This window comes from Bos grunniens, chromosome 17 (genome assembly GCF_055505025.1).
Source record: "Bos grunniens cultivar Pamir isolate PY7600 chromosome 17, Bosgru_T2T1.0, whole genome shotgun sequence".
NCBI lineage: Eukaryota > Metazoa > Chordata > Mammalia > Artiodactyla > Bovidae > Bos > Bos grunniens.
Genome location: NC_141181.1, coordinates 5,529,334 through 5,548,001, shown reverse-complemented (window position 1 = coordinate 5,548,001; position 18,668 = coordinate 5,529,334). Strand labels below are relative to the sequence as shown.

At 36.9% G+C, this 18,668-nt stretch overlaps 1 protein-coding gene across 13 annotated transcripts in view; it reads right to left on the bottom strand.

The window, feature by feature from the left end:
• Positions 1-725: 725 nt before the first annotated feature.
• Positions 726-18,668, bottom strand: part of FBXW7 (F-box and WD repeat domain containing 7) — a 225,441-nt gene continuing 207,498 nt past the window's right edge. For all 13 annotated transcript variants that reach the window (XM_086346309.1, XM_086346301.1, XM_086346306.1 and 10 more), the window contains 8 exons: positions 17,395-17,529; positions 12,263-12,386; positions 10,364-10,500; positions 9,280-9,393; positions 7,809-7,990; positions 5,655-5,880; positions 3,668-3,878; positions 726-2,625 (listed from right to left, as the gene is read on the bottom strand). In XM_086346309.1, coding sequence (XP_086202435.1) covers positions 2,357-2,625; positions 3,668-3,878; positions 5,655-5,880; positions 7,809-7,990; positions 9,280-9,393; positions 10,364-10,500; positions 12,263-12,386; positions 17,395-17,529 — 1,398 coding nt within the window. In that variant the 3' untranslated portion in view covers positions 726-2,356. The remainder of the gene's footprint in view (positions 2,626-3,667; positions 3,879-5,654; positions 5,881-7,808; positions 7,991-9,279; positions 9,394-10,363; positions 10,501-12,262; positions 12,387-17,394; positions 17,530-18,668) is intronic.

Here is an 18,668-nt window from a genome sequence, read left to right as displayed (position 1 = left end):
TCCAATGCTCATCTCGGGCCTGGCTAGATGGGATTCCTGGAGATACACCCATGGCAGAAACCTGCCATCGGAGAGGCTACGTAATTGCAGTGACTGAACTTCATTTTTCTTCACTTACTGCAAAAAATGGTCGGCTTACTAAATAAAAGTCACAAAGAGGCTAAAAGTACCACAAAAATGCACCTCATCCCTAAAACCTTGCTTCAGTCTGTCGAAACTCTAGGTTTGTTTTTCCTTAAAAGGCATGGGTGTGAGTCCTGGTGCTTGGCTGGCCCAGTACCTGGCTCCTGGCAAACCCCTACCCCATGTGAGCCACAGTTCTGTGGAGTGGGGAGAGAGCTACTTCTCAGGGGTATGGGAGCTTCTGAGAGATGTATATGCAAAGTTCCTGGTAAGCAGTCGACATGTGGTCGGACTTTAACAATGAACTTGCCATAGGAATTCTAGTTGTAACCAGCACGCAGGCGTCTGGGAGCTCTGTGAGGGGCCAGGCTTCACGCGTGCTCGGCGCAGCGCATTAGAGGTGAGCGCGGGCGCGTCTTCCCGGGCAGTCTGCCTGCGAGAGAGATACAACTTGCTCCTTGTGGGCCCTGTTCCCACTCTGGCTGCAGAAAACACAACATGGGGGATTAAAGAAATCAGGGCTCTGCTCTTTCATCTATTAGAGACAAACCCTAACTATTGATAATGAAGTGCTATTACCTCAGTAGAAGAAACAGGCATACTAACATGAAAAAACACATTTTATTGCACTTAAGTTATAAGAAAATAAAATTTCTAAGTGAATCAAACCATAGACACAATCCCTTTAAAGGTTGTTTTCCTCCATCATGTCAGGTTGTTACATAACTAAAATTAACCCACTTGAATCTGATTGTTTTAAATCAGACTATAAATAAAACAAACAAAAAATAAACAGGAGGAGGAAAAAAAAAAAGATCACTAGGATACAGTGTTAAACCACTTTCACAGTTCAGCTTGAGTTGTGGCTCCTGGAAAATGAGGCAAACCATTTGACTTTTCCATTCATTTCGCTTGTTTGCACGTGATGCCTTTACTACAAAAACGGGATGGTTTCTGCTTTGTCAGTTACTCAGAGCAATCAAATGTAACAGTTGTTTTCCCAAATACTGTAAAACACTAAGACTGACCAGCAACTTTATTTTAATTTTGTGTTTTATATATTTTTAAAATATTTTGTCAGTTTTACTATGCACGTTCATCCATTCACCACAGCCCTCAAAAAGAAAAGTTTCTCCGCAGAACAGGCGGCAACAGCTCTGTTCCAAGGAATGTGTTTTAATTTTTGCCCAGATAAAAGAAAATAAGCTTTGCACACACTCTCAATTCTTTACTTGCAGGCAAACTTCACTCTTTATTTTCTGAAACTCTCCCATTCTCAGCCTCTTAGAGGCACAGATGGTTCAAGTTTCAGTGGCAAAAAGTCTTTTTTTTTTTTTCCGTAACCAAACTAGAGCAAATTTGGAATTCAGTCTGGGACTAAAACGTCACAGCAGAAAAAAAATAAAAAAAAATAATTTGCTTTTTTTTTCTTTCATTTAGCAGCATAAATAAGTTTGGCCACTGGGAGTACAGTACAGGGGTGGGACACGATCCCATATTTGAAGACCTACTTCTAGCACCAGCATCAAGAATTAGATCCATCTCGGGACTCACAGAACCCAGGACAACTTGCCACCTTTGAGCAACATAGGCATTAAAGAGTGTATGTGGAAGCGACAGGAATAGATTAACAGAGGCTAATACTGTGATTGATTGACATTGGCAATGGTTTGGCAAAAAAAAAAAAAAAGCTTTTCATGATAACTGTACAAAAACAATTCACAGTAATTTTTTTCCTTTTTAGCTTTTCCACTCCAGAAAAATAACTTTTTTTGTTTCAGATGCTCTCTGGTGAGACAGTCCACTTGGTACTGTGTGGGTGTTATTGCAGCTTCTTTCTAGGTCTCAGTGGTAAAAGAACAGGCCAGCGGAATCTGTAAGGACGTCTCAGCAGTAACGCTGCCCAGCGACCACTGGAGAAGAAAATAAAGAAATAATTGCACCTGGTTTGATTTCGAAAGTCTCGTGTTGCAAAGCTGCCCTCAGTCCAACGTGAAGCCTCTTCCGGGAAGAGCCGGCAGGCACCTCTCCTGTCAGCTGCGGTCTGTCATCGCCTCCTCTTTTCCTTCTGCGTCTGTAGGTCTTTTCGCTCTGTTGCCCCAAGCCAACATCCTGCACCACTGAGAACAAGGGATATTTTTTCTTTTTCTTTTTTCTTTTTTTTTTCTTTTGCAGGGGGAAGGGCAGGGAGTCTGTCGCCTACGCGTGGGGACAATGCCCCCTTTCCTGCTCCTCACTTCATGTCCACATCAAAATCCAGCACCAGCAGCTTGGTTTCCTCCGTCCCGTTGCGACTCCCGACAGCACACACCAGCTTTGTGTTCGAGGCTCTGATTCGCCACACAACTCCCCCGCTCCCCCCACTCTCCAATGTGACTAGGTTGCGAATAAATTCACCCGTTTTCAAGTCCCATAGTTTTACAGTTCCATCATCTGAGCTGGTAATTACAAAGTTCTTGTTGAACTGTAAACAGGTCACAGCACTCTGATGCTTGTTGGGACCTAGGCAAAACCAAAGGAATTTCATTACTGGTTAGAGATCATGGTTTCAGGTCAGTTAGATTGTAATTTGTGGAATCTACATTGGAACACACAATAAATGAAATATTTTAAACACTGCACATTTAGAAACTGCGTTCTGAGTATTTTAGAATCAGCAGGGATGTAGGAAAATCTGGTAGCTATTTGTAACTGGAATGTAGGTCTTTGAGGGTTCTGTCTTTCAGGAAGCGTGCTTCACTGCCAGGCACACATCGTGTGTTCTGGGTGTTGAAGAAGCCCATATTCTGCTTGTGGACCATCTACTATACTACCCTACCACTCTGAACTGACCAATCAAGGCAAAGGCTGAATGGACCCTATTCCAAGACTCTGAGAAAGAGACAAAAATTGTCAATGAGAAAAATGCTGTAGTACCACCTACCAAACGGCCCCACTGAAAACTAACACTTTCCAAGGGCTCTGACCAATAAAAAGCAGTTAGTCACGATAGAAGAAGTTAACAGCTTCGTGCCTCATTTAGTGCTAGTGGCTTTCAGACGTTTCCTCCTCTAGTTGAGTGGGTACTGTGATTCCCTCCCATCCTACTTAAGCAGATGGTTAAGGGTCTAAGTCAAGGCCAAAGCAATTTCCTATCAGATTAGAGGCTCCCCCTCCCTCCACCCCCAGTAAGGCAGCTCTTTAATTTAAAATTGGACGACAAATTCAAAATATATGATCACTCAACAAATACTCAACAAACAAGCATGCTGCTTCTGTGATACAGCTAAGATCTCTCTTCACATTGTTCTTTCAGGTTAGGTAGAGTTAACCATACCTGTAGGAAGTGATTAAACACTTTTATATTAAAAACACAGTTTAAAACACTTTCTTAGGGTAGCCTAGTTCTGTCAGTTCAGAGTGGAAATGCTCAAAAACTTATCCAAAATCAGTTTTCCTTTTGTATGAGGTTAATCATTCTGTGACACAGAAGTTCCGCACTTCTCTTCTGACCAACTGTCTCATTTCTAAGGGACGCAACTAAAGGTGGGGAGCCAGTATTTACCTTGCAATGTTTGTAAACACTGTCCTGTTTTGATATCCCAGATTTTAACTGTAGAATCTGCATTCCCAGAGACAAGAATGTTGTCTTTGAGTTCCATTCCACTTGTTAACGACTGGTGTCCTGTTAACGTGTGAATGCAGTTCCCTGTCTCCACATCCCAAACACGGATTGATGTATCAAGGGATCCACTCACCACATGGATGCCATCAAACTACAACAGACACAGTTTATTAGACTAGAAGTGTAGATATTCTTGATATTATCTATTGACTTTAATCCTAAAAAGGGAGGGGAGCAAAGCATGAGAAACAGATAATGCCAGGAACAAAATGAGGTACCAGGATAAACTGCATGCAACCAACAACTCTCCAGTGTGTGTTCTCAGAAGCTTCTATCAGAAACGTGAATTTTTTATGACCAGTGGCTTCAAACTAGATGCAGAAACAATTTTTAAAGAAGCACAATGAACATATTATTGTCAGACCATCTGGCCATACTTGGTAGCTACATATTATGAATGATTCGATACGGACTACCATTTGAGTTTCACTTCCCAACAGGAAGGTAACACTACTGATGTGATTTATGATACAGGGTGTGCTCATCAACATCCAGGGCACAAAAAGAGCGATACTTCAAAGCAAGTTCCATTAAACTGTATGTAAAATAAAAATTTCATTTACAGGAACCTAATGCTAGGTAGGAACTGTGCCAACAGATAATTAGAATTAGAAGTGGTGGCATTTTGATAACCAAAGCAAACTATCTATAGTACTCTTCTTCAGCTTCCCTGCTAAACCAGAAGTCAACAAACATCTACCAATTCCCAGACTGATAATAAAGTTCCTACCTATTTTCTCAATCTAAGGGTTTATTTAAATGGGCTACACATCACAAAACATACAGACAACTGCAGCCAATTCCCTCTCCTCCAAATTAATAACCTTTTCTAAGTTAACAGACATCTTTATTTTACGTCAATATTTTATGACATAGACATAATCCCATGAAGAAACAAATACTCCAAGGACTGAACTGTGAGCCCTAGGACCATGTACTAATTTGCTGATCACTAGTGGGCCGTAATTGGTAAACAAGCTGTGTAAGTATTAATAATAGGAAATACAGCTGACCCTTGCACAACATGGGTTTGAACTGGGAGGGTCCACTACACTTACAAGTTTCTTTTGCTCAATGTCTACTATGTTTCTACACAGTCCCAGGTTGGCTGAACTCTTGGATGTGGGACTGCAGACATCAAGGGCCAATTGTAAAGTCACGTGAGGATTTTTGACTGGAGTGGTGGTGGCAGGTAGTGCCTCTGACTCCTACACTGTTCAAGAGTCAACTGTATTTTTTAATGGAAAATGCTGTCTTTTCAGGAAACAAAGCAAGACCTATTTTTTAAACCTGCTAATAATCCAGTTACTTATGTCAAAATATGGCAATCTATTCTAGGATATCAGGTTCAAACAAAAACAAACCAAAAATGTTTAAGACAAATTTCCTCCTCCATGACCACAACCCAGCAGCCCTGTAACAGCTTTGTGCCGAAAGCGCCACTTCCACTTTGAATTGGGACAGAATCACAATTACGTGGTCCATCAACTTCCAGCTATCAAGGCAAAGGGGCAGCTTCTGGCCAAATTAATCCTGTGCTAAGGAGTTTATTAAAATCCAGGTTATTTTCCTATGAGACTGTCTCCCCATTAACTAACACAGGAAAATTCAGAGCCCCCAAATCTCAGGTTCCAAGACCAATATTTGTATTTTAGAGGAAGATGAATCACAGAAAAATGGAAACATCATTTAAATAATTTCAAAATGTATGCTTTCTTTGTGCCAATTTTAAAGTAAATGTAAACAGCAGAATAATTAATCTGTTTCTGGACTGTACTGGATCAGCAGTTTGACAGTGATTACGGAATAAGACAACATTATAACTCGTTATGTAGCACCGCAGGAGTGAGAGAGCATGGTCTCTTACCTGTAGTGAGTAGACCCTGTTGGTGTGGCCCTGCAGCGTATGCAGACAGGTCTCTGTCTCTGGGTCCCACACCTTCACCATGAAGTCATACGCTCCGCTCACAACCCTCCTGCCATCATACTGAACACAGCGGACTGCTGCTACGTGACCCATCAGCACATGTAAACACTGGCCTGTCTCAATGTCCCAAACCCTAAGGGTGGCATCTCGAGAACCGCTAACAACTCTGTGGGTATAACAGGAAAAAATGTATGAGAACTTAAAATCATGGGAAAACAATACATACAAAGTCAGTGGTCATTAAAACTTCTTTTCTTTTTCTTAAGCAGAAACCAGCTGTTTTCAAAATAAATACACGCTATGGGAACTTGGAAAGCCTTGGAATTCTGCCTGTTTGGTTCCCCCACCTATAAGGGACCCAGGAGCACCTTGGCTTCCTGCGGTTTGAAAACTACTGTATTATAGCTAGATACAATGAAGATGAAGCAGAGGAAGATAAAGATAAAAAATTAGTAGAACACATGGCAAACTCGAAATACATACAACAAGATCTTGATTTTAGAAGTAAGATGCCAGTGTGGGCAGTATGTATAAAATGTTAATAGGTAGTAACATTAATATTTTTAAATTTTTAAATTTTTTCTTTATTCTTTCTGCCATTTCCCCAAATTCTAATATGAACACACATTCCCTTTATGACTAAGGAAAAAATTCAATAGAAGTGTCTCAAAAAGAATTTGGAATTTAAACTGCTAAAGATATGTGGTTTATACCATATACTCTGGTTAAATTAACCAGTTTCAAATAGGTCCTCAAACAAAGGTTGCTTATGCTTATATTTTAAAATATTCAATAGGCTATGAGGGCACTAAGATATAGAGATTTTAGAAGATACACATGTAGAAGCAACAGAAATCCCTTAAAATTTTGACCCAAGATTATTAAAGTGATACTCTTCTGAAAACAAGAGTGATACAAATACTGTAATCACCTTTAGATTATAAAGGAGAGCTGAAAACTCAGCTGTCTTTAATGTTATTCCTAAGAGATAAAGAAAGACCACTTTTCATGTTTGAAGAGTAGAAAATGGAAGCATTGAGACATTTAAGTCAGCACATACTGAAAACTGAAATGCAAGGTCTCTTGACACTAACTCCCCCAGTTTTAATAGTAGAGCACTGTTAAAAGTAGATTCAAATCACAAGTGAAAAAGGTACTTTTCTTCATGTATTACAAACCTAGAGTGAAATATGCCTAATGTAATGGTTCTTAATGAAGAATGCCATGGACAGAATGAACAGTACAAACTGGAGTGGATTCACTCTAACGACCCTTCAGAGAGACTTTTTCTGACAAAATAGGTAGAAATCACATCTGTTTAACAGGAGTACCATGAAGACATGCCAATGGAAAACAAAAAGGACTTTTAATAGGAAGGCTCTGTAGCAGGAATTAAAAGCAACAGCAAAGATGCTGAGAAGAAAAAGGCTAGCACTGGCTGAAACTATTCTGAAAACTGGATTTCTTCCTTAATTCAGAGAGCAACAGAAGGCTCCCAAAGGCTCGTGGTCCTACCACAATCAGAGGAGGTTCTCTGCCAGCTGTGTGCAAGGTGACCAAATACGAAAGCTCAGTCACCAGTTCAGGTGCCAGGTAATGACAATGAGTTAAAACCCACAGCCTCACTCAGCTTTTCACTGGACACAGGGGAGACAGTGGAGACGGGGAAGGGTGGTGGGTGGGTAACTAGAGAGACTCAGAGGCTTGAAGCCTGAATAACTGAATTTGTCCTCCCAACAAAAATATATCCTCCCACCCCAAATATTTTTTTTAACATGATGAGTCATCAAAGATTTAGAACAATAAAGTCTAAGGTATCAGTCAAGATCACAGAACAAGGCGTTTCAAAGTGGAAGCCACCACCACCATTAAATGAGGAAGGAGACTTAATGACAACTGCCCGATTTTAAGGCAATACCCCACTGCTTTCCTAGCAGAGAAACATCTGAAGCTGAATAATTAAAGTCTAATTTAAAAGCACATTAGCACTCACCCTCTACTAGACACAGTAAGTATTGTATAACCGAACTCCGCACAACAGGCCCCAGGTTCACAAGTGACAGAGGAAGAACCCCAAGCGTGACAGGACCCCACCTTTTCTCATGGAGGTGCATACAACGCACGGTGGACGTGTGGCCGTACAAGGTGTGTATGCACTCCCCCGTCTCTGCGTTCCACACTTTGAGAGTCCGATCCGTGGATCCACTAATGATGATGTTGTCTCTCATCTGTGATGACCACACTCCACCTGTGTGTCCCACTAATGTCCTCAGACACTGCAAAAACACTTAAGATGATTACTTTGAGGTAGAAAGAAAAACAATGTAAATGACATTTTAGTAGCTCATTAAAATCTGGATTAAAGTTATTTACTCAACTGGAATGTCTAGCACATCAGAAAATAATTTTCACACCAGAATAACACGATCCCATCACTATTTCATTTGCTTTATTTACTTGGCAGCACTGCATTTTATACACGCACACATAATTTAGGAGCATGGATATAGAAAGTAAACCTTTCTGACTAAAGTATGACAGCTCTGGCCTGGCCTCTTTGATAATAATATTAAAATTGCAACTTGGTTTCTTCCATGGGAATGGATTCAATGAAAGAATGCCAACAGGGTTGGGTGTGGCTACATACCACATTTCATCTGAATCTGCCCCAAGGCAGTAGTTAGGAGGCAGGCAAGGTACTTCTAGACAAGTAAAGACAGGCAAAACTAATAAAATTATGTAAAATTTAAAAATAAAATAAAATCAGAAAAAAAAAAAAGACAGACATTAAAACTCTGAAATAAATCTAAGACTAATATTACACTATGGAAATATGAAACTGTTTTAAAAAATTGTAACATCTGACTTGGAATATTTAGAAGATTTTTGCCCAAGAATCAACATTTTAAAACACAGGTTTTCCCCCTGCCAACACTTTTCTTTTATTATTTTTTAGGTGGTCAATTACTTAATTCACGAAAATATTTTCCATTGGACAGATAAAAATAAGTGTTCAGAAGAGAATCTTTAAAGAGTAACATTATATGCAGTGAGCCTGGACTGCTTTGTTTTCTTCAAACTCTTATTTAACTAAACAGCCCGCTTTAACTTCTAACTTATAGGGTTTGACATAAATCAAAATTAACACGATTTATTTAACTTTTAAACTATAGTTAGGTTATCAACAAAGTTTCAAAGGAAAAATACCCCTCAATCATATTTTTGGAAAAGATTAAAAAGGAAGGAGATATAACTTAGATGGTTAATAAAAGTGGGAAAAATTAGGCCAAAAAAAAAAAAAAACCCACACCACCACATCTGTAAAATCTTAACCTAAGTTACAAACATAGACCAACTATTTAAATGAAGAAGAAACTAATGACATCCCTACCTTGAGAAACATCATTTTCATGCCAAGGAAAAAGCTAAATTAGAAGCTCTGATACTTGCTATCAAACTAAGCTAGAGTCAAAAACGAATCTTTGTTTTCAGCTCACTGGTTGATCCTTGCAAAGAATATGTACCAAAGAGTGACTTTATGAAGTGCAGAAAGAAGGAAACTTACTTTGCCTGTGACTGCTGACCAAACTTTTAAAGTGTTGTCATCAGAACCACTAACGATTCGGTTACCACAAAACTGCAGGCACGTGATCACGTGATCATCATGTCCCTTCAGCACCTACGACACAGATGTGCAGATCAGAAGCACGGTAAACACCGGCGGAAGGAAAGCCAGGCCATGAATAGCAACGGGAATGCACAGTCTACTTCTAGAACAAAAATTTATGCAAAATGCGAAGTATCCTTCCTGGCAGATGAATCAAGTATCAAACATCTTGTTTCCGTATTCTACTACCTATACATGAGACATCAACCACTAAAATCAGTCAAAACCTCATAAAGATGGTTTGAATGCAAATGTCTTTTATACCATCTATTTTATCTTTTCAAACCAAAAGAATATGCACTTCAGTTGTGCAATTTTGACACACAAAAACAAAAGTACCTACTAAGTGCAGAAAGACAATACTCACCAACCTTTTCAACTTAAAAAGTCTGTCATAACATGTATGTATTAATACAAAATGTCTCCCCAGATTGCTTTTATTCCAGTTAAAAAATACAGCCAAGAATTTCAAGCATTTTTGCCATTCTTTATATACTTGAAATGTTACAAGGCAGAAAATCAGAATTAGGCTTAAATTTATAAAATTAAAACACACAAAAGCTACCAAACAAGCCCCCCAAACATGCTGCTGCTGCTGCTAAGTTGCTTCAAGCATTCCTCAAAAAATCATGCTTGGTCAGAGAGAACAAATTCTTAGGTATAAGTATGACACAAAATTCAACAGGATATTCAGAAATTTTCATTTACATGCAATAGATAGAACAGGTAAATCAACTCATCTTTTATTCAAGTACAATTAGTCGTCAATTTTATTCAAGTACCAAGTACAATTAGTTGTCAGACTAGAGAAAAATTAGTAAAGAGGAACACTGTCAGTTACATTTTCTGTTATTTTAAAAATATATTGTTTTCCTTGTACAGAAGATGGGCTGTCAAATCACACGGCTTGCCAGGGAAAGAGCGCACTGTGTACCACAGCACTGATTAACGGTTTCTGTTAGACTGCACTGCGTTCAGTTACCTTAGGAGACTTGAGTTCTCCCCGCCTCCAGTTCGTATCAATTCTGTGCTGTCTGATGTATGCACTTTTCCAAGGACTATGGATGAAACCCGGTTTTATTACTTTTCTTCTCTTGATGTGCAATGGTTCATCAATACCTGAAAAGTGGAACATTTAAAGAGTATAACTGCCTTTACCAATAATACAAATTACACATTTTATAATGTATCTAATTTTCTCCTATGCTCAAAACCACCGAAATGCAGAACACGAACACTGTTATGACAAAACAATCATGTAAATTTTGCATTCTGTATGGCATGTTGTATATTAACTGTTTAATTTCTCTCTTAGAATAAGTCTATAAAATGTTGGTGAGGATGTGCATAAATTGGAACCCTTGGGCAATGCTTGTGGGAATGTAAAATGATATAGCTGCTATGAAAAACAGTATAGCGATTCCTCAAAATAAACATAAAATTACCACATGACCCAGCAATTCCACCCTGGACACAACACCCAAAAGAACTGGAAGTAGGGACCTGAACAGTTATTTGTCTACCCACGTTCACACCATCGTTCTTTATAACAGCCAAGAGGTGGAAGCAACCCAGTGTCCACAGATGGATAAATGGAGGGAAAAAGTGGTATATACAGACAATGGAATGTTTAGCCTGAAGAAAGGAGGAAATTCTGACACATCTGGGTAAATCTTTAAGACATTATGCTAAGTGAAATAAGACAGTCACAAAAAGACAACTATTGTATGATTATATTTACATGAGGTCCCTAGGGCAGTCAAATGTATAGAGACAGAAACCAAAATGGTGGTCTCCAGGGCTGTGGGGAGGAGGAATAAGGAGTTACTGTTAAATGGGCATGGAGCTGCAGCTGGGGAAGATGACGACGTTCTGCAGATGGATGGTTGTGACGGCTGCAGGACCAAGTGCAATGTCAATGGACTTAATGCCACTGCAACGTACACTTAAAAATGGTCAAAGTGATAAATTCTATTTGTGTGTAAATTATCACACTGTTTAAAAGGGTCATTAAACAATGATTCTATGAGAGAAAGTAAAGCGACCATAATTAATCCTACTTTATGATGACTTGAGAAGGAAGGGTTTCCTGGGCAGTGGCAGGATGAGAAACCAAGGACTCTGGATCTTCACTTCCCAGCTTTACTAACCATCGGTGTTGCCCACTCCACTATGATCTCCGTGAAGTGGAGGAGAACCGACACTGCATCTGTCTTACCCTCTATGATTCTTTCTTAAAAAGTTTGCTTGTTGAAGGCAAATAATATTTTAGCATAGTTTTTTTCAAAAATAATACTTTTCTAGATGCCTGCTGGAAAAAACATTCTCTTTTTTGAATTAATATGGATGATACCTACACCATTAGTAAGAAAGGGGATTTTTTTTTTTTTACCAAGTCTCAGAATACAAGCTCTATGGTGGGAAGATTACGGGCGTGATCTAGCACGTAAGAGGTGTTTAATCAATATTCGTGGAAGAAATGAAGAGACTACAATTTGAGTATTTAATTGCTAATTTAATTTGGGGGTTATGTTTATATTGTCTTCATCTTGACTTTCTCACTGTTTATTAATTCTACTGGAGACCAGGAAGCAAATCAGATATATTTCACTGTTAGTTACAATGCTCATTAAAGGGGTTAGTGCCAAGATTTGGCTCATCTGAACATGCGGAATAACCTGTGGGTTTTATATATTAGGTGAATGTAAATGAAGATGCAGTCTTGATTCCTTGATAGGCTGCCAAAGTTCTTTTTTAAATTGATTCACCACTTTATTCTACAAGCACAAAAAACTTACTATTTTTTTGTTGTGTTTTGTTTTCAGAATCACTCTGCTTTTTCGAACCACAAACATTTTCTCTCTGTGATTTTGAACCTTACCCTCTTCTTTGCATTTTTCTCTCCAGAGAAGGTTGTCTTCAGCCAAAATTCTCCAGTAGCGGCACGTCTGAGCCGCCTGCAGCAGGTCTTTGGGTTCCAGGAATGACAGCACGTAAAGTGCCAGCTACGGAAAGAAAAAGCACAGCGTACCCGGCGCCTCTTTTTAATTAGGAAACACTCTCTGTAGGGCAAAGTGCCTATAGATAAACGCAATGTAATTCTACATTCTAGTTACTAATACTATGGAAAGGCAGCACCTCCTAATATTCAATTTTAACAAACACACACCAGATTTTAAAATATACTATTGATCTTTATGAACTTGATCCTAGTAACTCCTCACTTCTTCAAGGAATACTTATTAAACCCCTCTGCCTTTTCTCCTCCCTTTGCTCTGTGAGCCCCGACTCAGGAATTTTATCAAATCTATTTATATATATTTTTACTTTATTAGTTCTTTAAATGTTAACTTTTTCTGTCCTTACTAAAATATAATTTCACTTAAAATGAAATTCCTATACACTCTGTGTGGCATGATTTCAGAATCCTTTGAAATGAGATAATTCATAGTTCTTTATCATATCAAAGTGTTTATATCAGAATGATGAACTTTTCAAACATTTACACCCTTTACTTGTAAATGACAAAGGCTTATAAAAGTGATTGGGTTCTCATTCCTTTATATTGCTTATGGGGACTTTCTTGATGGGCCAAATAGGGTTGTGTATTTGAGCTAGGTCTTTGACATATCATTGATTTAAAAATTTTATTTACAATACTTGCAAACCATCAATTTATTTCCAGTGTGTAAAGTCAAGTAGAATAAATAAAAGAGCAGGAAAAGGGGAATGACAGCTTCTGACTATGCTCATTCAATCAGCCTCACAAATCACATAAAAATTCAAATTACAATATTAGGACAGAATGAACTAAACAGAACAAAAAAGCTGGCTTTTCATGTAAACTAACTTATAGATTAAGATAAATTATCATTTAAAGGGCCTAGGCTCATATAGGGAGTAAAAACATATTCTGAATAATTTTTTGATGTTAAAGAGGAATTACATGAAATAAATTACGCTTTCCCAATGACTTTTTATATATAGAGTTCATCATTAATCACATATTTATTGAGTACATTCTTTATAGAAAGTATTTCAACCAGTCAGTATTCAATTTAATACTCCGATTGACAAATGACAGTGAAAAAATTTTTGTGGAATAATTATTTTTGGTCTATCAAAAAAGACCATTCAGTATTATATATGGAAGTTCATTTAAAATAAAAAGGCATAACTATATTCAACAATCTATATATATGTGCATGTTCATATATATATACTGCTGCTGCTACTACTGCTAAGTCGCTTCAGTCGTGTCCGACTCTGTGCGACCCCATAGACGGCAGCCCACCAGGCTCCCCCGTCCCTGGGAGTCTCCAGGCAAGAACACTGGAGTGGGTTGCCATTTCCTTCTCCAATGCATGAAAAGTGAAAAGTGAAAGTGAAGTTGCTCAGTCGTGTCCGACTCTTAGAGACCCCATGGACTGCAGCCTACCAGGATCCTCTGCCCATGGGATTTTCCAGGCAAGAGTACTGGAGTGGGGTGCCATCGCCTTCTCCAATATATATATACACACACATATACAAATACACACATATATAATTTGACAATATATTTTTAATGGATACTCCATAAACCACTTAATTTTGAAATTATCAATCAATCAAAGCCTAGGCAAGTTTCTCAGTGTCAGTCTAATATCATACTATTAGTCTTCTATGTGAAATTGACATTTAACACAGAAATTATCAGGTACAAAGTTATATCTGTGGAAAAGAAATGCTTAATGCTCAAGATATTTAGAATAGTCAAATGAAAAAGTCTATACTTTAGTAATCCAGCTGAAGCTGAAAACAAGCATTTTACAGAAACATTCAATGGATCTTAAATGCTAAGAAACAAATCCAGAGTGGCTCAGATTTCAAAAGTTTATCTGCAAATTAACAGACAAAATTTCCTTTATTACTGGTGATTAAGATATCATCTAGTCCAGTGTCTGAACGCATTAAAAAGAAATGTAAAGAAATACTCAAGTGCTAAAGAAAGTTGAAGTGCTAACTCCACAGGTAACTGGCACCCATTCCTTTTAAAACAGCAAAGGCCCTAACTCAACAATGAACTTCAACTTATTAAATGCTTGTCTATTCCACCAAAACATCCTGATGTTATAGAAAACACACATAGCCAAATAGAAAAATATTAATAAGAAAATCAGAATCAGGAAAAATATAAATCAGAAAACGTTTAAACTACAGAAGAAGAACACAAAATATATTGGCAACAATATTCTACATGGTTTTTTAATTAGGCTGCCAAGCAAAAACAAAACAATAATTAGTTATACCAGTTTCTCAAAGAACACAAGGTTTTGCGTTCCTTATGGGAACAGATAGTGGGCAGTGTCCCAAACTACTTCTCTACAACACTGAAGAAGAGGGGTTACAGGCTTCTGGGAGTCACATCAAATGGTCTAGCGAATGCAATTTTCTATTCATTTGTATTAAAGGTAAACTCTGGAACAGTAATTCTTCCTAAGGACTACTTCTACACAAGAGAAGCTCTTAAACTGAAGATTTATTTCAGGTAATTTTATTTTCCTCGCCCAAACTTGTCATTTCAATTAGAGTTGCTAATTTTTGTTTTTTTGCTATAACTTATATAAAAGACCACCATGTTATATTTAAAAAGTGGATAATACTTTCTCAGAATTGCTATATTTCAGTGAATTAAACTAATTAAAAAAAAAAGGAACAAACAAAATGTTGGCCGATTCTGTATTAAAAATTTAGGTTTTGTTGTAGATCATCAACTGTTACCATTCTGCTCTTTTTGGCATTTACTTATAAACTAAGGATAATGGTCTTTATCACAAGTCTCCCATGTGAGACTAGTGAGATATTTTGTCAAGGTTTTTGAGAGTAGTAAGTAAGTGTTGGTAAAGGACTTTGAGATCTTTTGAATTATAAAAAATTATTATAAGTTCACTTCCTGACATTATTATTATTATTAAATAATAATAGTACTTAGTCTCCAATAAGATGTTAGTCTCCTTGACGACTTTAGATCTATACCATTATTTCTTTATATATAAAATAAAGCATTTTTAAAAATAGAAATTTTTTTTTTTAGCAGTTAAAATTATACTCAACATCTTGTGATAAGCCATAATGGAAAATAATATGAAAAATAATGTGTATGTATGTTTAACTGAGTCGGTTTTCTGTATAACAGTAATTATCACAATGTAATTCAACCACACTTCAATAAGAAATAAATTAAAGAGGGTGGGCGGCAGGGGGAGACAGGTGTCATGCTAAGCCAGGCTCACTCATTCTCCTGTCTAGCAACACTTCTTTGCCCTCAGGCAATCTCTCAAAGGAATGCTTAATCCAAGAAAATCTTTATTGCCATGGTTATCAATAAATTATACTTTTTAGATTCTTAGCAATTTTTATAAATCATATTTTTTGTGTGTGTTACGAAGCTACTATAGAAATCCAAATAAAGCAAAAAGCTCACAATCTTTAGAGATAAGAGGAAAAACTAGACTCAGAGAGAAGTCTATATTAACAAAAATACTACCTTCTAAAATATGGAGGATTATCAAGGAAAACTATGACAAATATATCAAAGGTGAATAAATTCACTTTCAGTCAAATACATATAAAAGAGTTTCCCATTATTAGCACCCTTCTGGAAGTAAAGACAGTTTATGTCACTTTCATAAGCCAAATCTATCCAAAAGGTTCAGTTTTAGAATGAGCCAGCAAGAATACAAAATTGTTTTCTGGAACAATGTCATTTAAAAAAATCACTCCAAAGTAGCAACATTTCAGGAAAATGATGTTTTTTTCCACTTTGATTTTTCCTGGAGTTATACTTAATTTCATCCATTAACTATGATGAAACCAATTTTATAAATATCCAATGTGAAATTATCATCAGGACTATCTTTAATACCCTTAAGATATGTAGAATGGTTATCTGAAAAAGAAATGAACTTCCTTTCTCTTCAAATTTGAAGTTTCAGGACTGTTTGTATTTATATGAACATAAATGGTATTTTATATTGTCTTCTGGCTGATCTATAATTGCTGCTGCTGCTGTTAAGTCGCTTCAGTCGTGTCAGACTCTGCGCGACCCCATAGATGGCAGCCCACCAGGCTCCTCAGTCCATGGGATTTTCCAGGCAAGAGTACTGGAGTGGGGTGCCATTGCCTTTTCCAGCTGATCTATATAAAAATTTTGTGAAAATATAAATCTTGGCAGCATTGATTAATGTTATTTCTGTTTGCTGACAAAAATGGAACTATGATGCCTACAACCTCAATGAAAGAACTACATCTAAACCATGCCTTATTTATGTAGTCAGGAATGCACATATGATCATAGTCTATGATACAGAAACAAAGATGCTTTATATTATACAAAGATATTAAAACAAATAGGTATAAGTAATTCTAAAAGAAATGCTCTAAGAAATGTAATTGGAATGGGAAATCTGTGATTTTGCGTGTGTGTGTGTGATGGGGTGAAAAGCGAGATGAGTAACAGAAGATACACATGTGAAATTTTATATACTTCAAAATAATCACATAATGTAACTCACAGAGAAGTACAATCCAACAGAATTATGAAACTATTACTCTTAAAGAGACTTAGGATAAACAAACAACAAAATAAGAAAAAATACTGCTGTTTTAATAAAATAAGAATTAAAAAAAACCTACTAATGTAATGAATACACCAAGACAATTAAAGGTAGGACTTCAAATCAGCTGGGAAAAAAATCTTGGTAAAGGAACAATCAAATTAGTGAAACTCAATAGCTTGGTCTCATGTATGACTTCTTCCAGTGGTGAAGAGAAGATACTTACTCCGTAAGTATACTTTAATCGAAAATTATGCTAAACTATGGCAGCTTATCATTTACAGCCCCCTTTAACACTAATTAAGTGTTAAATTGACAATACTGAATACTGTAATTAGCACAACAACATCTAAAGAGGGTAGCTGTTGGTTTATATTTTCAAATAGCACCAGTGAAGAAGATAACTGACAATCCTTACCTCTTTAGGGAGCAAGGAAATGAAGTCTCGTTGAAACTGGGGTTCTATCACTTGCATCATGTGTTTTACCTGGGTTGGTTCACAACTATCAATAAGTTCATCTAAAGCAAGCAATTTCTCTGGTCCACTCCAGCTCTATCAAAGAGGAATTAGAAATTCTTATTATTTTAATAAATGTCTCAAATTATAAACTTAGAAAGGAAAATCAACATCTACACACAATATAAAAAGTGGCTACTTACAAGACACTGAAGTGATAATCACTGAGCCTCTTCAAATTTACTAGCTATCTTTATTTTGTAAAAGCTTTGAGCTTGACAGAAAAATACTTTTGCATATTATTATAACTGTGATATGTTCATCTACCACCAAGATACTGGTTGAGAAATCAAAATTTTATTCAGAAACATTGGTTTGGGCTATTGAGTAAAGAGAGAATTTTGAGAGATGATTTTCCTTTCTTCCCTTCCTTTCCAGTGGGCACCATAAAACTTCATGGTTTTAGTAAGGCACTCATCTGAGAGCAGACTAGCAGCATCGACTAGAGAAAAATTAATAACTGGCTCGAATGCCCATCTGACACATATTTTCCACAAATTAAAAGGGCTTTGATTTGCTATGTGAAAATAATTTCAAATAAAAAACAGCAAATAACAGTAAATGGCAGCTGACTTAACAGTAAAATCAGAATATGAAGAAAGGTTAAGATGAAAAAGAATAAGAAATAAAGTATATATTATGGAAAAACAAAAACAATTATACCTCAAAAATATGAGCTCCATTAACCTATACTAAGGGGGTTGCTTTAATTTTCCTTTCCCCTCAGTGAGGAACACCTGCCCAGAAATGCCATGATTCTTAAAAGGAAAACCCAGACAGACATGTGAATCATTTAAAATGTCAGGGCTCTCACGCACAAAAGTCAAAGAAAACATTTAAGTAACTCCGAAACACTTAAATGAAAAAACATTCTTGAGCAAGTTGATATAGTACCTTTATGAATTATTATATCCATTTTGGAAATGGGAGAAGAGAGAACAATATGTGAGGTTTGGAGCTAGAAAAATCTGGATTTTGACATTCCATTTTTCGCTCAAACTAGGAACCTGGATTTTGTCATATATGAAATAGACAACAGTTGAAAACTGAGATATTCTGAGGTCACTGAACACCTTTTTAAAGTATTTCTTAAAATATTTACCCCTTCAGAATCTGCAATGAATCCTCTCTCTTCTATCTTAAAGTGTAGACTAAACTAATAACTAGCAAACACT